We start from the raw sequence: 27716 nt of genomic DNA on the forward strand, positions 1-27716 counted from the left end.
TTGTCTTGTTCCAGTCTTGGGACTTCCCTGTGAGGGTGGGTCTGCCTCGCAGGAAATGTACTGAACAGCCCGTTTCAATACTGTGTGGAACCATGTGGCCAAAGGAACCTCAGCGGGCGAAAAGCTGTACCCAGAGCAGCCTACAAACCCCCTGAAGAGCTGCAGGACTTCGTGGTTACTGAAACTGGCAATAATGGTGTATGGAGAGGGAAGGTGGCTTCCTGAATTGCGCTGCAGAGCACGGCTGGGCCAGCAGGGTGATCTACCAGAGGCCCGTTTGGCACGGTTTATAATGAGCCAGCTCTGGAATAGCTTGGGAGCATCCCACTGGAAACAGCACCCACTTCGGAAGCACCGCTCCTGTGAAGAACACCAACTGTGCTCTGAGGGGGGGGGAACCGCCTCTGCGCCTGCGCACCCCCCGCCGGAAGTCCGCCACCACCGCGCCCAACTCCTCGCCAAGATGGCTGCGTCTACAGCTGGGTCAGCGGCTCGGCGGCTCTTCCTGCCTTGGTCCACTCGCCTCCTGCGAGCGGCCGGCTCGGGGAACCGGGTAGGCGGCGGAGCGGGGAAGGGGAGCGAGCTGCGGAGAGCCCAAGCGCCCCGGTGTTTCTCTGTGCTGATGCTTAGGCTACCGCAATAGGGGCGGGGGGATCGGAGGCCGGGAGGCGCGGTGCACGCCGGGATTTGTAGTCGCGGTGGCGGGAAAGGGGTGGTGCTGGTGGTGCCCTGCGCGGTGCATGGCGGGAGTTGTAGTCTCAGCCCGGCTGAGGTGAAGGCGGACGCCCCTCGGCAGGACACCGCTCCGGGTGCCGCAGGCCCCAGGGTTTGCTCCCCGCTCCCCGGGGCCGCTCTTACCCCGTATCGCCCCCCGCGGTGCTGAGACGTCGGGGCTGGCTCGGTGTCTGGGAGGCGGAACAGTGCAGCGCTGGGGCCGGGGCGCGATGCCTTCGAGAGGGGCAGCGGCAGGCGCCGCAGCTTGTCCTGCTCACCCCCGGGCAGCCCAGAGGCAGTTCACATCCTCCTTTTCGCCTGTTGGTAGAGGGAGGCTGCCCGCAGGACCCGATCCCAGAGCTCTCCCCTTCTCTCAGTTTTCCCTGTCATCCCAGTTTGAAGCCTAAGCTTTTCCTTCTATAGACAGAAGAGGGAGATTTTGTTTTCAAACACAGATTTTTCCTTCCCTGTAATGCAGTGAAAATGATCCCTTCTGACAGCCCAGGCTGGGAGCAGCGCTGTGGAAGAGGCCTGGGGGTGCAGGGGGACAGCAAGCCCTGCAGGGGCCAGCGGCATGTCTGGCAGCAGCCAGGCTAAAACTACAGAAACACAGACAGCTGATCACATGAAGTGGTTGGTTTGTCCTTGTCAGGCAGATAGTATATGGCAGATGGTTTTGAGCTCCTCAGGGTAAGGACATCAGTGAACTGGACTATGTTCAGCAGAGGTGGTTGCAGGCTGTAGCATGTGCTCTATGAGGAGAAGCTGGTGGCTTGTTCAGCCTGGAGAAGACACAGCTTTGGTTGGACCTAACAGCAGCCTGGCAGAACCCATCAGAAGCTTGTTGGGAAGACAAAACCAGGCTTTTCACAGGGCAGTGCGGTGGCAGAATGAGAGGCAATGGGCATACGTTGCAACAGGAGAGGAAAAACTGGATGTATGAAAGTGATCTTTTCCCATGAGGCAGTCAGGCAGTGGAGCAGGCAGCCCAGAGGGACTGTGAGATCCCTTCAAACTTGAATTGTGCTATGATCTTAAAATACTCTGGCCTATTGGTATTCCAGGATTAGAGCAAGAGCTGGATTTTGTACTTTCACATTTAGGGCAGTCATATGGTGAGGGAAATACTTATTTGATGTATTTACAATAGTGGTTTTGGAGTAGCTGATTGCTCGAATTTGGGATACATGTTTAAATTTCTTGATGTCAAAAAAGTTAAATAAGCCTTTTTTAACCTCCATCTTTTCTACCCCATTCTGATTTAATGTGCTTTAACTGCCAGGTGATTGTATAAAAGTGGCAATTTCCATATCACTCCCTGTTCTGAACAACAGGTGGCTGATTTGCAGTCCTGGACATAGGCCCTTAGACTATATCTCACTTCACTTTAGAAAGCAGGTACCCAAAAGAATTCCAGATGTTGAAGGATACATTCAAGGTCCTGCAGGCTCTTGCTGGTGGAACTGGGGAACAAGTGTGGCTCTCATGGTGGCTGGCTGGTGATAGTAGCATGCTTTTCTGAGAAATCATGTGATTGGAGTAGGTGCAGTCTACTCCATTTTAGTTACCTTCATGTTTTTCTTCTGAGTCAGATTAATGCTATCCCTGATGTGAAGTCATGGTGAATAAATTCATGCTTTAGAAAAAACCCCACAAACTTCATGTTCAAGTTCAGGAATACATTTTTCAGAAGAGCATTCTAGGATATAACTTAACAATCTGAGTGTGACTGGTGCTTTTTCCTTACAGGGTGTGCATGTTGGAACAAGCAGGCTCAGAGCTTCCAAAGCAGCAACAGAAGTAATCTTGAATGTTCCTGAAACCAGAGTGAGTCCTCTGGAAAATGGCTTGCAGGTAGCTTCTGAAGACTCTGGACTCTCAACGTGCACAGTAGGTAACTTGTAAAGGGATGGGTTTCTTTCATCATGTGTGTTCATTTCCTTGTGGAACTAAATTGCATTCTTCCAATGTTTATTGACAATTGTTTCTAAAACTTAAGCTAGGAAATAGAAGTCTTAAGGTTTTTGTAAATGATTTGTGATTAGGTCTTTTTGTGAAGATCAAAATTTTATTTGTCTTGAAAACCTGCTTTGTTTAAGGAAAAAGCTGTTTAAAAATAGGTCTTGAAAAGCTAAGTGTAGTTCATACACAAAACCAGCAAAGGTGCCTTGATAGTAAAATGACTTCTTTTTCTTTCCCCCAATGAGGTTGGGCTTTGGATTGATGCTGGAAGCAGGTATGAAAATGAGAAGAACAATGGAACTGCTCACTTCCTTGAGCATATGGCTTTCAAGGCAAGTATGAGTATTGATGATGGATTTTTAAGTTACCTATCGTTAAAGAGCAATGTTAAGAACTTTGTCAGAATTGTATAAATACCTTTTCCAAATCAAGGTGAGGGGGGGGAAAAAGAAAAAAAGGGCAACTTAGACTTTGGTTTCCGTTAGAAAATGCAGCTGAAGTCCTGAAGTCTTAGTTCTGTGTAGCTGATGCACAACTATAGTAAGACAGGTCTAAGTTTAACTCACTTTTAACTTCTTGTAATAGGCTTAGCATACACTGAGTCCCCCTTTTGCCAGCTTTTTATTTTCATTTGGGAGCATAGTAGGATTTACATTTGCCTTTCAGTCTTGGAGAGATTAGTGTGCCAGCGTTCTTTCTGGAAGATTTTTTCTTTCTCTTGACCTTGTTTTTCCCAGACAAAAAGTAGTAATGATGCTGAAGTGAATTAAAGGGTCTAGTTTGATTTTCTTATTGTTTTGTTTCAGGGAACAAAAAAGAGGTCTCAGTTGGACCTTGAACTAGAGATTGAGAACATGGGAGCTCATCTGAATGCATATACATCCAGGGAACAAACTGTCTATTATGCAAAGGCTTTCTCAAAAGACTTACCAAGAGGTAACTGCTTTCATTCATCAGAAAGGCAGCAAAGAACAAAATGCTTACCCAGCTCCTGATGAGATGACACAGAATGATGCTTTTGCAGTGTAACAGTCCCTTCCTTCCTGGGTGACAAGTCCTGTCTTGACCCTCACAGGAATGTGAGAATGCAGGTTTGGAAAGGAGAGTGCCAGCAGGGAAGCCAATATTTGAACTGTTTTTGTCTTTAGGTTCCCAAAAGAAAATACCTTTTGGACTTGTCCCTTCCTTCAGAGCAAGCCTTTTATCCCCTTGCAGGTCTTATTAGCTAATCTCAGGCCACTTGGTCATTGGTGTGGGTTTTACTTTTGGAACCAGAGTTTTCTGGTAGTCTGAAAATACACTTTCCATTACCATCTCTATTTGCAATTAGCTGTGGAAATTCTTGCTGACATAATTCAGAACAGTACCCTGGGAGAAGCAGAGATTGAGCGTGAGCGAGGAGTTATACTTCGAGAGATGCAAGAGGTTGAAACCAATTTACAAGAAGTTGTCTTTGATTACCTGCATGCTACAGCCTATCAGAAGACAGCCCTAGGACGGACAATTTTAGGACCCACTGAAAACATCAAGTATGTCCAAATTTGTGGCTGTCTTTCATTGTGTGTTGACTTTCCTATATTGAAAAGAATCATCTGAAAATGTAGGGAACAGCATCAGTTTTCATGTTTACCCTGGAAGGTAGCTAAAATTGCACTGGATAGTAACTATAAGAAGAATTCCCTTGTTGCCTTAATTCCCCTGTATGCAGATAGCAAAGGGTATGTGCCTACTGCATGTCTTCATTATTTGCTATGTTTTTCTCCTGTTTGTTAAAAATGCATCTGACACAGAATTGGAAATGCTCCTTTTCCCCACCAGTCAGGTGTTATTTACATTATTGTAAATACCACTGTCTCTGCACTGCTCTTCCTGCATTGTTTATAGCAGTGCAGACCAGGAGACCACTAAACGTGCTGTTTGGTGTGAGATCATTGGTGGGTCCTGTCTCCACCTGCCTGAGTTATAATTCTCATTTCTTCTCAGCAAGCTAGAAGAGCTTTGAAAGGCAAAATATGTCAAATTCCTATTTCCTTTTTAGGAAGTCACCCTTATTTTAGCTTTCTGTCTCTCTGCTCTGTGCATTGGCAGAACTTGTAATTATTTTTGTACTGTATTCTATACATTTATCTCTTTGTACCTTAATAAACTTTACTGACATAGTAGTGTTGTTTCCTTGACTGTTTCTAGATCCATAAACCGTAATGACTTGGTGGAGTACATAACAACACATTACAAAGGACCCAGAATGGTCCTGGCTGCTGCTGGAGGTTAGTATGAGATATTCACCCTGGATCGTTTGAAACTGTGCTTAAAACCATGGTCTTTAAGTTTCTGGGAACAATATGATGAATTACTGCATTGTTCAATAGGTCTTGGAAGTTCATTGTTAGCCCCGTGTGTTTTGTGCCTTCATACCCTTTGAACTCTGTTCCTTTTTCCCCTCAGTAATATTCCAGAAACCCAGCCACTAGAAGTGAATTGGAGGCCAAGGTCATTCTTCCGTGGGGGCAGGAAAAGAGGGGCCTAGAAGTGGTTCATTGTGAAAAGGGAAGCAGCAAGGAAAGCAGAGAGAGCGAGAGCGAAATAACATCAAGGCTTGAAACTGGGAGCAAACAGCTTGTGTAATGTTAATAGTGTAATGTTAATAGAAGGCTATGGAGGAGAATTAAGGAGGGTGATGATGATGATCCTACTCTGTATAACGGGGAGGTGTGAGGAATCTGAAAGTGGGGCATTAATGTGGGAGAACAATAAATCGCTGCTTGGTTGAATCTTTAAACTGCCTGTGCAGCAATTTAAATTAACTGTTTCCAGAGTTAACACTACAAAGTGTGTGAAATGTCTTTGTTCAGGGGTCTCTCATGATGAGCTACTTGACCTAGCAAAGTGCCATTTTGGTAACTTGCCATCTGCTCCAGAAGGAGGACTGCCACCTCTGCCACCTTGTCACTTCACAGGTAGTGAGGTAAGCTATCAGATTGGTTTTTGAGCTGGTCCGTATATCCCCTGTGAGCACAACTGACACATGCTGTCTGCTGAGAACTGCTCAGTCATAGATAAGGCAGATTAAAAGATTTCTTGCCCCCAGTGAGAGCAATGGGGTATCCCCTTGCCTGTGATGTTGGAGCATTTCCACTTGTTAAGAATCACTAATTTAAAGGGTATAGCAGAGAACTGAAGCATCTGTGTTCTGTTCCCAGCTCTATTTGGAATCATCAGCTTTCCTTGCTGCTGGTAGTTGTAAAATGACTTCTAATGCCCTCTCCATGTAGATGGCATTAGGTTTGCTGTTGGAAGAGTGCTCTGAAATTGCCACAGGGAAGACCAGTTAAGGCCAATGTTGAATAAAGCTTTCATATGCTTTAGTTTTTGGTTCTCTGTGTGAATGATTTATAATCCAGGTGTAATTGAAATGTCTGTCTCCTGATAGTGAGCTTCCCACATACATTGCCATGTACAGGCTGTACTACAGCTACTTTGGTGTGTTCCCACAGATCCGTATACGAGATGACAAGATGCCCTTGGCACACATGGCGATAGCTGTTGAAGCAGCTGGCTGGTCCCACCCGGATACAATCCCACTTATGGTAGCGAATACCCTGATAGGTAACTGGGATCGTTCCTTCGGAGGAGGCGTGGTGAGTGAACCTGCAAGCACCTCCCTGCTTCTAACAGGGCTGGTGGGCTGGTGGGATCGCTCTGGCTTGGGAACTGCTGCATTCAAACCTATCCGATGGCATTCCTACTTTATGGCCATTTCTGAAGGCCTTTTTTAGGAATGGAAGAATGGGATCCAATTGTGAGCCTGAGAGAATTTGTTGCCCAAGATCTTAGGAAGTGGTTCTAAACCACCCAAAATAGAGGTGACTTGAGGTCTGCCAGCCCTTAGGGAAAGTAGGATGTTTCATATCTGTATGTCATCAGACCCAGAGGGAATCAGTAACTGTCCCTCTCTTGAACCTAAGTAGCTTGCTGATTTTTTGCTTAAATCTGTGGTGTTACTTAGAAACGTGAAGGAAAATAATTATTGAGATGAAGAGCTGGTAATTAATTAAACTCGTAGTTTCTGCTGGAGCCTGTGATACTACTGCATGTTCTGTCATCATTGAAATGAAAACAGGAGACTGTGGAGGTGACTCCATGGAGAAGGACTATGGAGGCTTTCAAATAACTTCACAAAATAATCTGGTTTTCTTTTGCCTCAGCAGAATTTATCCAGTAAACTTGCTCAGATTGCCTGTCATGGTAACCTGTGCCACAGTTTCCAGTCTTTCAACACCTGCTACACTGACACAGGGCTGTGGGGACTCTATATGGTCTGTGAGCCATCCACTGTACAGGACATGGTGCACTTTGTTCAGAGAGAATGGTAAGCTAACAACTGTTTCTCTAAAAGCCTTGTTTTTGGGGGAGGAATACAGTTCTTTAAAAATAGCAATCCTTTAAAGAGAATATTTTTGTTTCTCTGCTGAGGCTTGCCTGGAAAAACAAATGCATCAGACTCTAAACGCTGGCACTCGGTGTAAAGTCCCAGCAGCCAGTTTCTGGCACCCTCACTTGGAGTGCATAGCTTAAGGTTTATGTTTGGTTTTCTTTTTCTGCTCTGGAAGAATAAATAGTAACTGTAGTTAGTGTAGCAGCATTCCTTGTAGAAGAAAATATGGCAGTGATTGGTTTTTGACTTGCAAGTGGCAGGAGTTAGGGAACCGTTTCAAACAGTTTAGAATACAAACAGTTTAGAATTTCAAACTTTTAGAATACAACCAAGCCAGTACATGGTGCCTGTGAACTGTGTGTTTGACAACTGGAAGAGTAAATATTCATGAGTGAGACTAATGCACATGCAGTTACCTACACACGCACCATTAGTCCTACCCATTCTGCAGATGCCATCCCAGGTGAAGGTGTTACACACAGCTCTAGTGAGAGAAATCAGGCAAGGCAGGTGAGCTGTTATGTGTGGAATTTTGAAACCGGGGATTCTAGATCATACTCATTCATCTAAAGCTTAAATCTACTTGGAAAAGATGTCCGTAGGTGCCACTGTAACACTTGAGCTGCAGCTGTGATTGATTAGAAACACGCATATGTTGTTTAAGAGCACTGATTTAAAGTGGGTAAAGTTGAAATAAAACTTGAAAACGAGGACTTTCTGTAACCATATAGATCCCTTTTTATATGCCATTATTCTATGAGATCTCTGGAAACAATTTGTGGAGAAAAATGGCATCACTTTAGCTGTCAGTTTGCTGCAGCTTAGCACTGGGGAAGATCTCAACCACTCCTGTGACCGGAGCGTGCTAAGATATCTAATGCATCTCCGTGTCCTGGTACAATGTTCCTTCTGCAGCGTGGCAAATCATTCTCTCGCCAAGAGCCCCAAAGTAATGGATTGCCTTCTGGGCTAATTACTTCTAATTGTTTGGCTCCTACTATCTTAGCAACAGCTATTCTCAAGATAGCAAGTACGGACTACACTTGGCTCAAAATACTCACTTAATAAAATGAAATACAGCTCTTCTAGGGGAAGAAACTTGCTCTTGGGTATATTGGTTTGCTTCCAAAAAATGCAACTGTTACACTGCTGCTTTGCATCGTATGGCTTGTTTCCACACCAAATCTGTCTAGAAGGTGGTGCCTGGTAGGTGTACGAATGTATATGCACCTCTATCACAGGCAATGTGGGTGCTACAGGTAACTGTTATTTAGTGCCTTTGGATTTAAACTATTTTTCAGGATAAGACTTTGCACAAACGTTACAGAAAATGAAGTTGCTCGAGCGAAAAATCTTCTGAAGACAAATATGCTGCTACAACTTGATGGTGAGACCTCTTAAGAGAGTTTTTTTACCCTTAGTGGAGTTGTATGCTGGTAACTGAAGCATATTTTCCCCTATTTTAGGGTCCACACCAATCTGCGAAGACATTGGAAGACAAATGCTGTGTTATAAACGCCGAATCCCAATTCCAGAACTTGAGGCAAGAATTGAAGTAAGTGGCACTCCCCTTGCAGCTCTTAAATTAGGCTGTTGAGAAATTGCTACAGGAAATATCAATGCGGAATTCTGCCTGTTTGTAACTGAGAAAGCGTTCAGCTGTTTTGGTGCCTGTCCCCCTGGATTATACACAGTTAAGATCAGAAACTGTTCTAGATGGGATGGGTAACAAAGATGTCTCTTTACCCCTTGTAGGCTATTGATGCCCAGACTATTAGAGAAGTCTGCACAAAGTACATCTATGAAAAGCATCCTGCAGTTGCTGCCGTGGGTATGTTACGTGTTTCCCTACCCTCCCACATCCATCACTATCAGTTTAGCATGTGTCACGGCCAACTTTCTTTAACTTCCAGGTCCAACTGAACAACTTCCAGAGTATAACAAAATCTGCAGTGGCATGCATTGGCTTCAGGAGTAGTGGAGAACAAGAACTTTCAGTGTGTTTGAGCTTAAAAAAACCAAAATCCACACAGAAACCCCCCAACTACACCCCTGTTTAAAGCTTTTGAGCCGGAGAAATGCATTTGAGAAGATCAAAAGTGAAGACCCAGCCAGTCCTGTGTATCTGTATAATTAAGGAAGGAATGAAAACATGTACAGTATTTGCATTTTTATTATAAAACAAAGATTGTCAGTAAGAGTCATTTCTTGACTTTAGTAGCATTCATCACTTGTTCTTGAGCAGCTTTCTTTGCCTTGACCATTTCAACGAGTTCCTGAAGTTTTGGGGAGGAGAAAAAAAGAAGAGAGATCCTTATCTACATGTGGAATTTGTTAACACCACTGTTTAAATGCTATGTGTATTCAGGGTGAAGCACTCCAGTTCTCAACATAGTGAAGAATCCAGACTGTTTAATATCTTAAAACAATTTCTCTTAGAAACAGATAAATAAATGAAAGGTCAGTGCTCATCTACATCTCTGTAGCAGGAACTTTGCTTACAAGAGCCTGGGGATCTAGCATCTACAGGAGCTTGCTGTCACAGTGTAAGACAGATTTTGGAGGCAGACTCTCCTTCCCAGCTTCCAGAGCCTCTATTTTCACTGAGCAAAACTTAATCCTTCTGTGCTTCTGGAGTTTAAGTTACCAAAAAACCTCCAAAACCCTGTTTCCCCCCAAAGCTCCATCTTGTGCCAGTTTGTTGTCAGATACTCTCTCTGGTAGGGAAGGCAACAGTAAACCCAAAGGATTCTAACAAGACCTGGGCTAATTTCACTCCTAGGAGGAGGTGCGGTACCTTACCTTGTATCGCTTCATGCAGTCTTTTTTTGACCGGCCTGGAACAGCTGCTGCTATTTTCTCCCATCTTTCAGGAGTATTTACTGGATAAGTCTTCAATGCTTGTTCTAAAAGCTTTTGTTCTTCTGTAGTCCAAGGGGATGAATCTAAAGGTGATCCTGTTTTTAAATACAAAAATGACAAAGAGACAAAATAGGTAAGGAGAGTGTGAGATAAGCCTCAGAACAACTAGTCTGACTTAAGCGCTACCGGGTTAAAAACCTGAAAGAACACAAAACGCCAAACTACTAAAAATCCCAACCCTCAATCTGACTGGACAAGTGGCCTTTGGGATCTTTAAATAAAGCACAGAAAAGTTCAAAGGTAACATCTTTCACTGTCATCTGGGTGTTAGACTGCTGTAGCTGCCCTGTGAAGCTACAGTGTTAGAGCAGCAGTGTAGCTCTTCCTTTTGTGCTTCAGTAGTCAGGAAAAACAGCCTTCTGCAAGTGTCTGAAGAGCTGATGGGAGGCATTTGGGGGTTTAACAGGAGACCAAAGCTTAGCTGTAGGATGATCCTGTATCTTGAGTGTATTCCCTCAGGCCTACTTTTACCTGAAAAAGTAGCGCACTCTGAGGAACAGATGATCTCAGCATCAGACTTGACCTGTTGCCTCACCAGGAAGGATTTCAAACTGTTACTCTTCAGTTAATGGTGGCTTGTACTGTGTGTACCAGCAACCCCCAAATCCAGTTACACCGCCTGAACCACCTACTTGCTACGTGTGTTTGTTCATAAGCAAGTCTTAAGAAGTTCTGGGTTACATTACAGAGGCACAGGGGAGACTACTCTGGAAGAAGGGCTCCCGTTTCCCCTTTACCTTCGAATCGTTCCGAGGGGGCAGCACTGTCCATCTGAGGCACCACACCATGTTCTTTTTTAAATTTGTCAAATGCTTTCTTGTTGATGTCATCCTTTTGATGAGGGTCTATGAGCAACAGACAGTGAACAGAGTGATCATTGCAATGAAGTTAAAGCCAGGTGGAATAATAAAAACATTGTGTAGCAGATTATAAGTTTACAATAACCACATAATCAAAACCCCCAAATTCCTACTTCCTTTAAAATGATGGTAAATAGAGTGGTAGGTAAAAACAATAATTAATCTTTCAGGGTCCAGTAAACTCTGCTCAAAGTAATAGGCTCTCCAGCCCCTGTCCTGCTCAGGTGAATACTTTCTTCATGTAAACTTAAGCCTGAATCTGTAACTTCAGTGAAATCAAGAGGGATTATTCTCTCAAGTAAGGGCTGTGGCACAAAACTCGCATATTACCCAGAGCACAAGTGTGTTGGAGGGGCAGGATCACTCAAAGTCCAGGTCCTCCTTGCGCAGGGATGTGGTTTGGAACATTTGGAAAATGGGATTTTCTTCCTTCTATAGTGGAATGTTTTGGTTTTCCTTGAGAACTTATTCCAGAGCTGTCTAGGCTCCATTTACCACATTAATGCAGGTGTCTTACTCTGGTGCTGAATCCCATTTATCTTTTCAAAATATTGCTATAGCTTCACCAGTTCCATTTGTTCTAGATGCTTTCCTTTGTAGGGAGCTTTCCCAGAGGCACATTTGTCTCTCTCTGAGTGCAGAGGAGCCTTGGCAATGCGTGTGGCCTACACGTCTGCATCGAGCTTAAGAGAATGCCTGAGAGTCAGTCATGAGGTGGTGATTTACACAATGTTAGGCTGAAAATACTGAACCACATCAATGCTCTATTACATCTTTCATCTGAACTACATTTCTTTTGGGAATATACAGAATGCAGTTCAAAGAAAGCCAAGCTGTACAGAAGCATTCAGGCCATCTTGTTAAAAAAATAAGGTAATATAGATACCAAGCTTTTGGAGGCTCTTGGCTTTATTGATGACATCTTTTGCTGTTCGTTTCATTCCAGTAGTAGAGTGCAAGTTCATGTAATTGGCAATAACTTCCCACCTAAAGCAAGAACAGCAAGGGTCAACCAGCAGATTACATAATAGCTTATCTTCACACAAGCTACAGTCAAGCTCCTGTGCACATTTAAATCAACTCTTAAGTTTAATCATACTCAAATACTTACAAACTCTAATGGTAACTATCCTGGAAAGCTTTCACTCACTAAATGCAGATGTTTCCCTTAAAATTTCAGTCAGCTTGGGTGAACTTTTGCTTCTGATACAGGAAAAGCATGGGGTAGAATGCTCAGCTGTTGCTTTCCAGAATTCCCATAACACCTCTGACATTAAATACTGCAGGCTACACTGAAAGGGCTGAGAAGTTACTAACCCTGTGTCCACCACCCCTCAACAGAATGCCCAAGCATCAGATAAAAGGGCTTCAACAGGAGAGAGCTGTAACAGCCTTAGCCCCAAAATTATTCCCAGTGCATTCTTAGGAAATGGAAGGGAATATCTGCACCTGATCATAAAGTATGATCATATCTAGGCCTGTGTTCTCAAATGAGTACTCAACTGCTGAGCTGCAGTGCAAAACCAGGTACTGGCATCACCTCCACAAAGATTATGACAGCTTTTTTCTTTTTCTAAAAGTAAGCATCCAAATCTTGTAATGGAAGCTTCAAATCTCTGAATCCTAAGTGGAAGAAGGTATTCCATTCCTGGGAAAGAACAGGATTTAAGGCATGTTCCTGTTCTTGATGCTTACTAGTGAGCTGATTGCCAGTGCTGCTTTCCATGAATCCCAGCCTTTTCTCTTTACCCTGGCTCTCCCTTGGAGACAGCTGTCACATTTAACTCTTATCTCTGGATGTTTTCCTCCTACTGTATAGAGGAGAAACCAGCCTCACATCATTGTGGAGCTACTGGAAGTAGCTTACACACTTGTATTACTACCTGCATCATGGTCACTGCTTCTGTTCTGTTCTCTGCTTTAATGACTGGAGCCTATCCTGTAGTAAGCCCTGTGCAAACATACACCTCGGCACAATCTTACTGATGGACCGAGGCCCAAGTTTGGAGGGAGACAAGATATGAGGCTGTACTAAATCCAGTAACATGTAGAGCGTGGTACTAAGAGAACAAACCACAGGCTGCTCAAAAGTCAAGAGAAAGCAGGAAGTTTAAGGAGTCCTTCCACTGACATCCTACTTAGGACGGTCTGAAAATAAGCTGTATTATGCTTGTTATTTAATTAAAATGGTGAGTAGGACTTTTAACACCAAACCCGAGAAGTACCTTGAGTTAGTCCCTGCTGGGAAGAGGTTCACAGCTTTAATTAACAACTGTAAATCATCTTCTGGCCAATTTTTGCTTCCCCCTCCACCACCAGTGGTTGACTTCTCTGAACTCTTTGTTGCTTGGCGCATCCGAGCTTCTGCCTCTTCTTTCTCTCGCCTTATTTGTTCATTTATTTCTTCTATCTGAAGGATTGTAAACAAGCAGAATTTATTTATTTACTGTTACATTTGACAGTGACACAAACCTCTCAGGAACTGCTTTGAGCCTTGAATTTTGCATAGTTTCTGTTCTGTACGTTACACATAAGGAAAAAGAGCAGCTTATCGGCTCCAGTATTATTTCCATTCATCCCATCCGTAAATTTGGCCATCCCAGATTAGGAGCTACAGCAGGAATCCATGACAAGGTCACTAGGGAATTACATGAACACTTTCAGGATTAAGGCAAAACTTCTGAATCTAGCATGAATGTCCAGGCTAACACCTGACTTACAGGGACAGATCCATAAAAGTATTAATAACCTGAAGCAAATAGTGAGGGCAGTTCAACATCCAGGTTGGATACACCAATTCCCAAATCTTCCAACCTGACTGCTACCTAAGCCTGATTATGCCAGAAATTCTCAGTTACTATGGTTGTACTAAGTTAGCATTAACTGCAACAACCCAGATTTTAGTAACTAAGTGCTTACTCAGGGTTACATGTCTCCATGTACTTTGTTAGGAAGCAATTCAGCAGAACTTAAATTATCCATCGCCCATCTCTGTGAACTGAAATCACATCCTGAGACTGGGGGTGATGTATTTTTAATGTATCCACTTCCAAATATGCCCAGTCCAGCCTTGGCAATATTAAAAACCCATGCACTTATGCCTGTGGCAGGATGCTCAAAACAGGTTTCTTCCTATCTCTTGATAAAATCTTCCTGACAGAAGGAAAGTTGCATTAATAAGAATTATCTGTCAGGTAAAAGTGGAACAGTTTTAACAGAGTGACTGAAAGGTGACTGTCCCATGTTTGGAACACTCCCCTGGAGACTGAAGATCAGATTCAGTCCCCTGAATTCAGTTGTCTGATGAGTAAACCTGACCCTGGCATGGGAGCAGATCATCTTTCCCACCAGGAAAGAAAGTTCACAGCTGTGAATCCAAAGCTGACGAGAGAAAGGACCTTATTCTTTCTGCAGGATGTAGGTTCAGTCTTATTAGTCCATATGGCTTTTCCCTGCTGGCAAGTTTAAGCAGATCCTTGCTGAGTTTTTTAGATCTTGACTGCAAGTGCCTTGCTTCTCCCATACTTTGGTACCCAACCCACTCACCCTTCCCGTGCCTACAGCCTGCAGCAGTCCTTTTGTGGATCTAGCCCCAGGTCACGGGTATCGGACTAAGAGTTTTCTTGCGTAACAGACTAGGTTAAGACTGCCCTCCTTCCCCTCGAGGTAACTGCTAGTTACTGTGTATGTTGTACAAATGGCAGGTTTTGCATCTTTTACTGATTGAAAATGTGTATTTTTCCCTCAGCTGGCCCTGGTTATTTCACCACCCAAGAACTATGTAGCACTATGTAAAATGGCACAGAGATCAAGTCTGCCCGGGGACCCTTAAACTCAGGTCTTGGTGTTTAACAGGCAGGATTCCGCAGCAGCCACGTTGTATCTCACTTCATTCAGCCACGAAGATGTCACAAATGGAATTACTCTGTTATTGGGATTTGACACTCAGCATAATTACCTGTTTTACTACAGCCGCCTTTCCTCCTTCCCTTGTTGTGGATGTAAGTGCTTCATTCAAGCATTGCAGACTAAAAATAAATTATTAAGTTACAACGGATAGCTAGTAGAAAGATGGGTATCAAAATGAGCAGGAATCAGCAGCAGGGAGACTCACCTTGCTAGCTCAAGACGATCACAAAGCTTTTCCACCTCCTCCATCATTTTAACACAATCTGCCTCATTATCAGAAAAGTAATTCCAGTTCTGGAAGCAGAAATACATGTTCTACAAAGTTCTTGAACTTTATTGTCCCATTCCTTCAGACAAAGGCTTAACACACAGCGTTCTTCAGCCATCGCTGTGTTTGGACCTATTTGGTCAGCTTCCCTCATATGAGAAGTGCATGGTTTAGTATTTTGATTTTTAATAAACCCACTTTCCATACCCATCTCCAGCCATAAGTACAAGCAAGTGACAGGGTCTGATCTAAGCAAACCTAATAATTTCATTGATGTATCCTGTATTTGACTATAATAATATTTAAATACCTTGCATGTTGTTCTCAGTTTTTGCCTTTCTTTCTTGATGGCTTTTTTCTGTATCTCTTTTTCCTTTTTTGCTACTAATGCTTGTTGCCTAAATTCTTCTTCCTCCTTTTCTTTTGCTAACCGTGCTGCTTCTAATTCTGCTTGTCTTTGCTGCAAAAGGGAAAAACCAAAGAAACCTCAACAAAGTCACACTGTTACAGGGTCGTTCAATCATTCAATATTAAAATGTGCTGTTTCTGGGGTACATTTAGTTTTGCTTTTTTGGTTTATGTGTATTTTAAATGCATCAATACTTTAACGTTTGGTTTTCAAGACTTTCGAGGGAGGTGATGAAACATATACCACTTGGCATTAATTCAGATACTCACTTTGAGGACCCCTGGTTGATAAATCCTGACCTCCTTTACAATGAAGATAGAAAGCTGTATGAAATTTCCTATGGCTGCCCCAAGAGTACAAGCTTGGAACAATGCAGTGTTCCAACATGTCTCCTGCATCATTATTAACATAGTATCTTGCAGTGCTCCAGTATTATCTTTTAAGTCACTTTTTAGCACCTTACAGTTCCCTTTCATTCCTGGTACTGCTTTCAGAGTCATCTTTCCCAAACTGTTAATATTAATCAAATATCACAGACTGGTTTGGGTTGGAAGGGACCTTAAAGCTCATCCAGTTCCACCCCCCTGCCATGGGCAGGGACACCTTCCACTAGAGCAGGTTGCTCAAAGCCCCTGTGTCCAACCCGGCCTTGGACACTGCCAGGGATGGGGCAGCCACAGCTTCTCTGGGCACCCTGTGCCAGCGCCTCAGCACCCTCATAGTAAAGAATTTCTTCCTTATTCCTACTCTAAATCTACCCTCTTTCAGTTATGTTACCTCAGAGTGTTTCGTACCAACCAGCCATTCACAGACCATACGCACAGGGCACGCTGCTGTGTCCATTTTATGAGAAAGGAAAGCAGGCTGTGGAACTTACTGCCTGCCTCTAAACCAGAGGAAGCGTGGGCAACAAGAGAACTCAATTTTAGCAGTTTATTTTTGTTTCAGATCTGTGCTCCTCGTTTTCATCTCATTCTCAAAAGGCTGTCAGTCTTGCACTACCTGTTGCACAGGGATCATAGAATCATAGAAACATAGAATGGTTTGGGTTGGAAAGGACCTTAAGATCATCTAGTTCCAACCCCCCTGCCATGGGCAGGGACACCTCGCACTACAGACAACACATCTTTAAACCCCGATATAATTTTAACAGTAGCCTTCTGACACACCTAGAAGCTGATGCAGTGGATCAGGTGTGAATGAATCAGTGTTTTTCAACCCAAATAAACTATTCAACTTACTTTTTCTTTTGCCTCCTGTTCTTTTCGTTTTGCTTCTACCTTTGCTTTCTTCTCTGCTTCTTTCTTTGCCTTTTCTTCCTCCTTAAATTTCTTTATCCTGGGATCACAGCTGTATGCATTGTCTGGCAGAAGAAAGGATGCATCACGTACAAAAGAAAACCAGGAGATTCCCACTGTTAGTTAACAAATCTCTCTTTAGAAAACCAGCAGTTTATATGCTCACCAACAAGTGTCCTAATTCTGTTCATTTCTTCTTTTTTTCTCAGTGCTCTGGCAGCTCTGTTCTGCTTTTCAATCCACCTCCTTTCATCTCGACTAAAAAGGAAAGCAGAATTAGTTCAATGCTAATACCCTACAGTGTCACTCTGTTAGAAATACATCAACAAACCTTTTAAATGAAGTTTCCCCACACAGATGCTCTTCTGAATACTTCAAAAAATGAAGTTTCCGGCCCCAAGCTCATATCAAAACCCAGTAAGTGTTTACACCATTACATAAACCTGACAAAACAAGCTGCTTATCCGTCATCACAGGGAATGAGATCATGGACTTTCAAGCAATCCACTTGTTGAACAAACATTAAACCCAAGCAAAACAACTGAAATGCTGGCACACACTTTAATTAAAGGGCAGCAATATAATCAGTGTCAATTATCTCCATTTTACAGAGCATAGGTCATGCCAAGTAAACCCATCTGCACAGAAAAAACACTTTCTGTAAAGTGCTGTGACACGCTGGTAACATTATGTCCAGTTCACTCCAGTAAAACACAGCTCAGGTTAAACAGATTAAAAATTGGGTGGCTACATCTGAAAGTATTTGTCAGTGCTGTCAAGAAAGAGGCAAATTTTTAGCAGGGGTCTATATCCTCATCCACACAGCCAAATGCACAACAATATACCTCAGAACAAGGAGAACAATCCCCATTAACAGAGCAGGAGCCTGCTACGAGGTTTAAAACACAAGCAACACCACCTTTGGCGAGAAGGAATAACACGAATCATGGCCATCTGAACAGAAGGTGAGATGTAGTTCTCATAACTACAGCAGAGTATGTACCATTTGTCTAAACATTTTTCAAAAGGACACTAATGACTGGAATAAGCACAAAAAAAGAGCTGTGCAAATAATTCAAGACCCTTCCAATGAGAAGCCTTGAGATTAATCTGTATCATTTACCAAAAATACAAGTGATGTGGAATTGGTTACAGCGCCTTCACAGAATCTTCACAGGAGAGAGTACATGGGGTCCAGAGAGGCAGGAAAAGGCAAACGAGCAGAGGAACAAATGCCTAGTGACAGCCTAAATATGGCTGTTTCTACCCACAAAGCAAGCTAACCACTGGATGTAACTACAAAACTGACTCCTGTTCAAACTTGGAAGCAGAGGTTCATACAATGCAAGTTATGGTTACACAAGGACGACTAAATGAGAGGTTGTGTCTCGTGGAATCCGTGTTCAGACTGAACGATTTGCTGCTCTAACATGAACATTCTGTGTTTATAACTGTAGGAAGGATAAAAATAGAATGTATTTTCCAACAGCTACATGGGCTGAGTAATTCAGCAACTATCACTACATCACCAAATACACGATTTAATTAACATCGAGCCATTAGAACTAATCTCTCTAAATTCTAGAAAGTATCACTTGTCTCAGCACAGCTTCATAAATAGTTGGAGAAAAAAGATGCGTGCTTACTCATCCATTCTGTTCTGGCTCCTGTGTTTGGAACTTGCTGGAACTGCAAGTCTAAACTTAAATGAACACACATTTTAAAGCACCTCAGAACCACCTCTGTGATGCAAGCGAGAACTACCTCAGTTGCCCACGTAAGACAAAGAGAAGCCTACAGGCTCTCAGGTTAAAGTCCATGGCTGACTACTGAACTAGGAGAGTGGAATTCAGTCTTAGTTCAGCTACCTTTCCTCCTATGACTTAAGAGCCTGATATGAAGTTGGAGAATCTTCCTTTACCAATCTCACTCTCCCATCAAATTTCTTCTTACTTACATACCATTCTGCTTTTTCTTTTTCCTCTTCATCTAAATACGAAAACTCTCTCCAGGAATCAAAATTATACCTAAAGTAAATTCAAAGAGAAAATAAAAAGTGAAGAAAGAGAAAGAAAACAGCAAAACTATTACAGATAATCTACCTTTTTTACTATTAGGTTTTTGTAGGCAATTCTACTGTTATTTACAATTTATAACACATAATTTACAATTACAGTGTATGTACAAGTACATTGTGTGTATTGTATGTACACAATAATTCCACTGTGTTAAGCCAAAACGCAAGATGCTATTGAAAGTAATGATTCACATCTGTCAGCACTGTAGGACAGACTGCATTTTAGGATGGGATCAGTCTCATCAATTCTAAATGCCTACAGTGCAGTTGTCTAAGCTCCCATTAAAGGCAGTGGAGATGCAGTGCACTCTATAGAGCTCAGAAATTAATTTAATCTTTATATGAGCATCTGTATTTAACAGCTAAGTCAAGCCATAAACTCTACTGACTTTATTGGACTAGACAGACCTCCCTTAACTACAGGAACTTAAATACCTAATAGACACCTCCACTAAAAACACAAGTTGGGTGAGATGAATGCCACTGCTGGGCTGTAGGTGAACTCGGTTCACAGCCGTTGTGGTCAGAGAACCACCAGAAGCTCCTGCTGTAACTGTGACTTTACAATGTGGATGTATTAGCTCAGAGAAAAGCCAGCTCAGTTTGTGGAAGGCACCAACAGCTGTGGGGTAATTTCATGACATTACTAAGTTAGAACAAACCACTGCCAACAACCTACATAGGAAAGGGGCTGCAAGCCCATTATATCGCACATCTTGAATGCTGTGAATAGAAACCAAGGTATTGTCTAACTTACCAAAATGAATAGAATGCATCTACCTCTTCAAATGATGAGTTCATGTCCCCCAGTTTAGGAACATTTTTCTTATTTGACCACCTGAAAATAAATGGATATATTCAAAAAATAATATATAGAACCTTACTTCATAATATGGCATATGTTAAGGATGGAGTCAAAACACCAAATCAGAGGCTCCCTCCACCAACAGAGGGGCACCAGTGAAGGAAAAGAGGAGAGAGCTCCTTCTACACATCCTTCAGACTGGGCCTTTTTTGTGGAGCTCCCCCAGAACAGCAAACTCCTCCTGCCTGAGTTTGGGTGCCTACAAGGAGACCTGATGGAGCGCAAGCTGTCCTATAGGTATCAGTTCTCCACGCACATTCTCCTGGTAAAGGAGCTTACAGAATGTGGACAAAATGTGCTCTGTGAATAACTCGGCTCTATACTAGGCTATAGGAAGTTTTCCACACATTCTAATGGAGTACAAGGGAATAAAGCATTATTTATGCTTTATTATTATTATTATGCCTGCATTACATTTTTTCCCTACAAAGAGGGAAATCTTCCATAGGCTCTGGAATTTGTTATTCTATGACATAGTATCCATTTCCAAGCAGAGAAAGGAGCAATCCATCTGACAACTACAGATCCAGGTCCGAATCTCTGGAATACTTGATAGAAGATTCGATAATAATAATAACAATCAATGGATTGTTCAGAATGTGTTGTAAAGTGCCTCACACAATAAAACACTTTTTTCCCATACAGGTAAAAGGTGAAATAGACTTCTATTGTGACAGCCTTAATACAAAGTTAATGGGCAAGCAGGAATCAAACACAGAAAAATGACGTCACACATGTTAAGAGAGAACCACCAAATACTGATAGTTGCATTTATCTTCTCTTTTAACCAGCTAAATTGTGAACATAACACTGTTAATGTCTCACCCTCATAAGAAAACAATTAAAAAAGGAATTTTTAGTCAGTAGCATACACACACTTAGTATGTATAGTAGTAAATACATTAGTATGTATTTACTATGCTTAGTAGGCATAGTAAATAATTTCAAGATGAAACAATGTGTAGTACAAAAAGCAGAGTAAGTTATATGGAGCCGAGAACAGCCTTTCTTTTTAATCTCATGGGTCAAAGGCAAGGCCACCAGTGTGACAGCTCAGATTACTTTAAAATTAAATAATAGAGAATGCACTATTTTACTTGTATCACCTTTCTAGCAAATTAATGCATCTCCCAGCATCCCTTAAAATCACACCTGCTAGGAACACAATGCCAGAAGAGTTTGCAAATGCCGATCCTCCCGCAACAGCAGAGGCAGTCTGACAGAGCTTACCGGGCGTTTCTTTCAAAAACTGGTGAAAAAACTTCAAAGAAGTTTTCTTTTGCTTCACTTTTGGAAGGTACAGAGTTATCAAAAGTAGGATCTATGCTGTTAAATGCTCGTCGTTTCACAGGGTCAGATAATATTTCATAAGCTGAAAAAAAGTTACCAGGCATAAAACGTGAGACTGAGGCGAGTCTTCCCCACGACGTGGGAATGCTACAGAAAAGGCTGTAAAAGTTTAAAAAGATGCTCTCAGATCTGTGTTTGAGCTATCATTCTGTACAGCTCGGTATTCAATTATTTTAGTGACACCAAAAAGCACTGCTGTCAATTCCTGGTAAACTAAGCAGGAGGAAAATGTTCATGAAAAACAACACATTTAACCACTAAGATGTAACAAAGCATATATTTAGAATAATTTTGTGGCAGTAAATTTGGTTCAGGCACTGGGAGTGCGGGCATGACATCTCCAGGCTTTTATCCTTGCAGCTAAATTGACAAAACATCTATTAAGACAGGCACAGAGTAATAGCAGCCCTTGAGTTAATAGGATGTCAGAACTGGCAAGAACAGGAGCCATTCATTAGAAGTCATGATAAAATTGTACTGAGACTTGGAGAGAGTATAAACCACCACGCAGCTACTAGCCAAAATAGGCACATGCTCCCAGTTCTCCTGTTCTTACAGTCCTGCACTTGGGGAGCATCACATTACTGATCTTACATCCTGGCAATCATATATGTCGTAGCTTTTTTCTCCAGGATGTGTGGAGTTACTTTGTCTCTCAGTTCTACAATGCCCACTATTTTTTCCAGTAAATTGAAAAATCAAAGGAATCAAATTAATTTTGTGATCATTCATGGGCTTCTCGGGCTGCATCCCTGGACAAAGAACACTGCACCTAGAAGGTAGGATCTAGAAGCTGGAGGAAACCTTGGTGCTCTGGGGTTGTGTAAATGGATCTCGCTGCACATGTCATTGCAGAGGAAGGAATGCAAGGGACTACTAATGAGCTGCTGTCTGCCAGCCTTAGCTTCCCCTCTGGGAAGGGACTTCTCTCTAAATCATCCCAATTATCCTCTACATTGCAAGCTAGGAGCTTCAGTAACCCTCATACCATTTTCCTGATGCAAGAAATTCTGTGTGCATCTGTTGGCTCCTCTTCCATTTAAGAGATGTCCCTTTCACACAGATCCAAAATTCTATTCCCACGTTCAGTGCCGGAGGAACAGAGTATCTCCCACTCACTCCTCTGTCAAACCCAGCCCTGAATCCCACCTACATACTACTGCCTTTCAAGTTTCTTCATTCCATTACCACTTGGTCCTGTTCTGGATCCCCCTTCCCTAACACAGTATTTCCTTCCTCCAAGGTGGTGCCTGGAAGTATTACTCCTCTTCCATGACACTTCGTGCTTTCCTTTCTGTTTATCCTTAAACTTATCATAAGCAGCTAAGGGGAAACATTTTCCTCCTTGCATGTAGAACACAGAGTATATTCCTGAATTCATGTGCAGGCTGTTCATTATAAGCATCTGCCAGTTTCTGACAGGACTGCAACTATGGACAAATAATTTCCTTTGGCAACTTCTTCCATTTTGACAGCTCTAAACCATCAATAGCTTGTCTAACACATTCCCTAACGTTTTAACTAGTATTGTAACCAGAAACAAGAAGAAAGTTTAGAACACACAAATTCCATTACTTCCTTCAACCTCAACCTTATCGAGTCAAACAAAAAAGCCAAATTCCAAAGCATTTCTATAGAATTTCAGTCATGCACCCTACAACACTCCCTGTGGCTTTGGAATCAGCCAGCAGTGGTGTTCTAGGTCACTACAGGCAAGAAGAGAAATGTTATTTGATTGAGTTCACTTGCTCATATGTGGACAAAAAAGAGCAGCTGAAGAAACAGATCTTTTGATCTTTTTTTGATTTTTTTGATCTTTTCCAAACCTAGATCAAATCAACAGATGCTCTGTTGGCAGAGTAAGTGCATCACAATTCAGTTTTGCTGTTGGTGTCTCAGGAGAATCACTCCATAGCACACCAGCTTATCCCAGGTATGCAGCTACCTCTAGTAGTTCATATTTCATGTGCTGCTACAAACGTTCACACTTTGTCACCAAGTGGCACAGCAGACAAACATCTGTCAGTTGTATCCCCACACTGCTCCTACCCAGAGGAAAGTTATATTATGTGATCTCTATTTATTGAGGCAGTTTTCTAAACTGGAAAAAGAACTTCTCTGGCTTTTTAATAACTGACAATTCTTTAAAAACCTAATAAAGCACTACAAATACATTTCAGATTATCAAGTAGGTTGAGAGTGTATCTAATAAAGGAGATCAATTGCTTACCTTTAGTTATGCATGTAAAATAATCATTATCACCTTCTCCTATCTGTTCCCCTGCAGCTTTTCGTTTGTCTGGATGATGTTTCAACACCATGGATTTATCTATGAAATAGATGCACTATGTTTAGAAACACTTCATCACCATTAACAGTTTCTTTCTCACAAACTACAAAGTAATATAGTAATTCCAATTGACATTTCTCTAATTAGATACTTAAAAAATTCCAACAAACCAACATCAAAAAACATCAGGAAGAAAACAGACAAGTTAATGGATTTTCTTTCATTTAACAATCTTGTCAGAATTAAAAATATTTCATCTTTGCTGGGACACAAAATAACCACAACTCAGTAACCCTATGCGACCTTCATCAGCTGAAAAAGTACAGATTTTCTGAGACTTATTCTAGTATTATACATAACAAAGTGCTTCAGTAATTCTAAGTGTACAGTTAGCTTCAAAAAGCATAACCGTTTTGGGACCTTAACTGTGCAAGACTGTACAATTCCCTGGGCAATCATACTGAAAAAATAAAGAAAAATAATTAATGTAATTTTAGTTACTTCTAATGAAAAGCAAAGTCATTCATATAAAGTAAAAATTGTATTCCATCCCTTTACTCAAGTTCTGATCACAATCCAAGGTGAAATTCAGCAAGGGAACTACAGCCACGAGCCGGTGAAGATTGCTGCACTTAACATGGATAACACATGCAGGACTTTGTGATCAAGTTCTCTTCTTAGGCCTAAGTCCTAAAATACAATTAGCACACACAAAGTATCTACTGAAGTTGCTACCAAGGTTGTCTTAGTGTTTAAACAGTAAAATCAGATTTCAGACTGACTTCTTTGACAAAAGGTTTAGCCATATTGTCATATAACATAAAATCTACCTTCTTGGTTCACTATATATACCAGAGAGAAGATACCATACAAGTAGTTACAGCAACCTGCCTTTTGAGAAACAAATCAGAATCCTTCTCAGAAATAGGAAAGCATAGTATGTACTGGTGAGAAAGACTCATGTCTCTATACCCCCATGTAATAATGGAGTGCTGTTAGGATCCTAAAGACAGACATGCCCCAGTTCTTGCTTGAAAAGATTAGCAAGACCACTAATCATCACCAGAACAGGTGCTCTGTGCTACACAGTGGTGCTGCTAAGCAACATGCACTTAAGGCAACATTATTTATAGAATCATAGAATGGTTTGGGTTGGAAAGGACCTTAAGACCATCTAGTTCCCACCCCCCTGCCATTGGCAGGGACACCTTACACTAAACCATGTGGTCCAAGGCTCTGTCCAACCTGGCCTTGAACACTGCCAGGGATGGAGCATTCACAACTTCCTTGGGCAACCTGTGCCAGTGCCTCACCACCCTCACAGTAAAGAACTTCTTCCTTATATCTAACCTGAACTTCCCATGTTTAAGTTTGAACCCATTCCCCATTCTCCTATCACTAGGACAAGGGATCTAGGACTAGGACATCCCTAATGAAGAGTCCCTCCCCAGCATCCTTGTAGGCCTCCTTCAGATACTGGAAAGCTGCTACAAGGTTTCCACGCAGCTTCTCTTCTCCAGGCTGAACAGCCCCAACTTTCTCAGCCTGTCTTCATTCAGGAGGTGCTCCAGCCCCCTTCTCATCCTCGTGGCCTCCTCTGGACTTGCTCCAACAGCTCCATGTCCTTCTTATGTTGTTCTTATTTCCTGTGCAAGTTGGTAATTTGCTAATTTCCACCCATTTTTATTTGTGAGCACCTGTGTTTTCACTGGGACAGTTATTCTACTCACAAATAGTACAGTTGTACGGGCGATTGTTCGCAAGATCACCTCACAGAACCATCAGCTTATTTCATAATACTATTTCATAAAGGCTACAGAACAATCTCAGAATATTTTTAAATCTTCCTCCACTAAATACTTGCATCCTTCTTGCAAAGTCAACTCTTAGTCACATTGCTTTCTAGAGAGAAAGGTTCTGAAGCCCAACGTGTTGTTCCTTCACGCACAAGTACCACAAAATACCCCCAATCACCTGTATGCACTTCTGAAACATGATTTAGTGGGGCTCCGAGTTACCAACCTACTGAAACACATAGGACAGGGCTAGTTGTATTTCTCTGCCTCTCACTGAGCCTGGCTGCAGATTCAGAAATACAGAAACACACTTACAGTCTCAAGGCTGTTGATAAAAAAAGGCAAGAAAGCAGAGATGTGAACTCAGAGAAATTGTTTAATTCCCTAGACTTAGGGCTGTGATATGAATTTAGAAGGCTGGTAAGTAACAGAAATCAGAGAGACAGCATTTTTAGGCTTGTGAAATAGTAAAATGCCTATTCATAACATATATGTATTTTCACATGGAAAACAGCTCTGTACATCTGAAAAGAAAAGGTATGCTTATGAAGGAAAGGTACTTACGAGCTGCTTTGATTTGTTTCTGAGTAGCCCTGTAGCGTATATTGCCTAGCCCAAGAACTGCATAATGGTCTTGATTCTGAGGGGAAAAAAGAACCAAATGAACCCTTAATAAATATGACCCAAAAAGCCAAAACACATAGAGAAAACCAGTTCTCCCCATCTTTTAAAAGCAAGAAGCAGAATTCTCTCTCTCAATAAATATTAGAAAAAGGCTGTAGGAACAATTATTGTAAACAGCATAATTATTGAATAGCAAAATATGAATCAATTAAGCCAGTCCTGCAGAAATTCAAGTAGCTTAATCTAAATTGGATTAAGGTATTGAATCTGAGAAAGTTCAATTGCTGCAAAATTGAATTGCTGTCTTTAATATTAAAGAGTGCTGACATAGCTCCAGAATAGGGGAGGCTGTAACAGGGAGAAGAGCTCACAGGCAGTGAAATGAAAAGCGGCAGTTCAAGACTAAGATCTTCTGATGCGCACTTGAGCTTGCCCTCATCAGCCAGTTACATGTGCAAAATACAAACCCAGATATAACACACAGGAACACAAACCAGTTCAGATGGGGTGGGAGGGGAGGAGGAAGATGATCATTAGCAGCTGGGAATGGCAGATAACTTTGATGGGAGATTTGCAGCAAAAATAATTAATCTGCATCAACTCAATACCTTCCAGTCCTTTGGATCAAGGGTTTTTAACATAGGAAACTCTTCGAGCTGCAATTCTTCATCCCCTGATTCTTCAGAAAGTTCCTTCTCATCTTCCAGCTCCTGGAAAGAGGCAGAAACATTTATGTTTCTCCTCTTAATAAACGCTTCAAACCATCTTCCCACCGGTTCCACTTGACAGAGTACTGATGCTATAAGCAAAAACATAAAAGCAACTTCACCTTCTGTGGTTTACTTTTTATTTTGATCTTTCTCAAATTAAACCCCACCAAAGCCCATAACAGCACTGTCTCACACGAGGCCACAGACTGCCACATCTTCTACTTCACTCTAAACACACCGGAGTGTGTAAAGGCTGCAGGCACCAGAACGCGGTCCCTACGAGGTGGTACCTTCCAAACACTTCAGTGTGCTCTCAAAGCTTGAAAGGGGATTCCGAGTTAAAGGAAGGCACATGTTAAATGTTATTTAATATCTTCCCTGCTGCAGTAGCAGAGGCGATAACCGCGGCAGAAGCACTAGGTTCGGATCGATCTCCGCGTTCCCGCTCCCCCTGCACAGGCCACTCCCTCTGGCAGTGAGACCAGACTTGTTGCTCACACACCGACTCGGAACGAGCACCGAGGCACACGCAACACGCGAGGAGGACAGAGATGAAGTGAAATATACACCAAAGTTCCTCAGAACTAGGAGATTTTCCGGCCCTGGCCCCACGCAGCGGCTCCAGGGGCGGGTTTCCCCCTTGAACACGCACTCGCTAGAACGGGGGGAGCCCCGGTCCCGACAGCCGCAGCCCTGCACCCCGGCGGGACGGGCGGCAGCGGGACACCCCGGCACCGCCGCCCGCTCCCTGCCGTCGTGCCGCATCCGCCCGCCGCGGCACCAGCTCCAGCCCCGCGCCCGGGCCGCTCCGGGTCCCCCCCTCCCGGTACGTACCGGCCGACAGCGCCCGGGTGACGGCCGTGACCTGCCCGTCCTGCGCCTCCCGCAGCATGGCGGCGGCCGGGCGCCCGGAGCGAGCCTCGGGCCTGGGCGCGGGGCCCCGCGAGCCGAGCCTCGCCGGTTGCCAGGAGCCGGCGCATGGAGGCGCCCGGCGAGCGCTTCCGGGGCGGCTGCGGCGTGCGGCGGGATAAGCGGCCCGGCCCCCCCGCCCCTTGCCCTCCTGCCTCCTCCCCGCCGCCCCTCCGCAGCAGCACCGGCAGCAGCCCGGGCCCGCGCCCGCGGTGCGGGTTCACCCGGCGCGGCGCACACCGCCCCGCCAGCGGCTGTCGCGGGCGGAACGCTCCAGCGGCGGCAGCGGTGCCCGGGGGGAAGGAGATTCCGGCGGCG

At 43.1% G+C, this 27716-nt stretch overlaps 2 protein-coding genes across 5 annotated transcripts; one reads left to right on the forward strand and one right to left on the reverse strand.

The window, feature by feature from the left end:
• Positions 1-440: 440 nt before the first annotated feature.
• PMPCB (peptidase, mitochondrial processing subunit beta) lies at positions 441-9586 on the forward strand. 2 transcript variants are annotated; one of them, XM_030480809.1, is made up of 13 exons: positions 441-553; positions 2464-2604; positions 2922-3008; positions 3483-3612; positions 4007-4205; positions 4864-4943; positions 5529-5641; positions 6171-6314; positions 6882-7045; positions 8413-8498; positions 8578-8666; positions 8867-8942; positions 9025-9586. In XM_030480809.1, exons 1-13 carry the CDS (start codon positions 464-466, stop codon positions 9087-9089), a joined length of 1464 nt encoding a protein of 487 aa, XP_030336669.1. In that variant the 5' UTR covers positions 441-463; the 3' UTR covers positions 9090-9586. The 2 variants fall into 2 exon arrangements, with proteins under 2 accessions (XP_030336669.1, XP_030336670.1); XM_030480810.1 differs by having other exon boundaries at positions 448-553; positions 6885-7045; positions 9025-9315.
• On the reverse strand, positions 9267-27665 carry DNAJC2 (DnaJ heat shock protein family (Hsp40) member C2). Of its 3 annotated transcripts, none has more exons than XM_030480806.1 (17): positions 27324-27665; positions 26388-26578; positions 25720-25795; positions 23300-23398; positions 20950-21091; positions 19612-19692; positions 18739-18804; positions 16944-17035; positions 16721-16842; positions 15381-15530; positions 15008-15096; positions 14852-14921; positions 13119-13303; positions 11780-11880; positions 10771-10878; positions 9914-10068; positions 9267-9387 (listed from the first exon to the last, which is right to left on the reverse strand). In XM_030480806.1, the coding sequence occupies exons 1-17, from the start codon at positions 27379-27381 to the stop codon at positions 9313-9315; spliced, it is 1860 nt and encodes a 619-aa protein (XP_030336666.1). In that variant the 5' UTR covers positions 27382-27665; the 3' UTR covers positions 9267-9312. The 3 variants fall into 3 exon arrangements, with proteins under 3 accessions (XP_030336666.1, XP_030336668.1, XP_030336667.1); XM_030480808.1 differs by having other exon boundaries at positions 26388-26489; positions 27324-27480; XM_030480807.1 differs by lacking the exon at positions 27324-27665 and adding an exon at positions 26728-27043.
• Between the last annotated feature and the right edge of the window lie 51 nt (positions 27666-27716).

The sequence above is a fragment of the Strigops habroptila genome, chromosome 3, assembly GCF_004027225.2.
Source record: "Strigops habroptila isolate Jane chromosome 3, bStrHab1.2.pri, whole genome shotgun sequence".
NCBI classification, from domain to species: domain Eukaryota; kingdom Metazoa; phylum Chordata; class Aves; order Psittaciformes; family Psittacidae; genus Strigops; species Strigops habroptila.

Bases quoted from the DNA above. Each gene is read 5' to 3' on its own strand.
- DNAJC2 (XM_030480806.1), bottom strand. From the start codon at position 27,381: ATGCTGCGGGAGGCGCAGGACGGGCAGGTCACGGCCGTCACCCGGGCG. The intron at 15,097-15,380 runs GTATTTAAATAT...TTCTGCTTCCAG, and splicing joins AACTGAGAACAACATGCAAG to AACTGGAATTACTTTTCTGA. The intron at 9,388-9,913 runs GTAAGGTACCGC...CCAAAACTTCAG, and splicing joins ACTGCATGAAGCGATACAAG to GAACTCGTTGAAATGGTCAA.
- PMPCB (XM_030480809.1), top strand. From the start codon at position 464: ATGGCTGCGTCTACAGCTGGGTCAGCGGCTCGGCGGCTCTTCCTGCCT. The intron at 554-2,463 runs GTAGGCGGCGGA...TTTTCCTTACAG, and splicing joins CGGCCGGCTCGGGGAACCGG to GGTGTGCATGTTGGAACAAG. The intron at 4,206-4,863 runs GTATGTCCAAAT...GACTGTTTCTAG, and splicing joins GGACCCACTGAAAACATCAA to ATCCATAAACCGTAATGACT.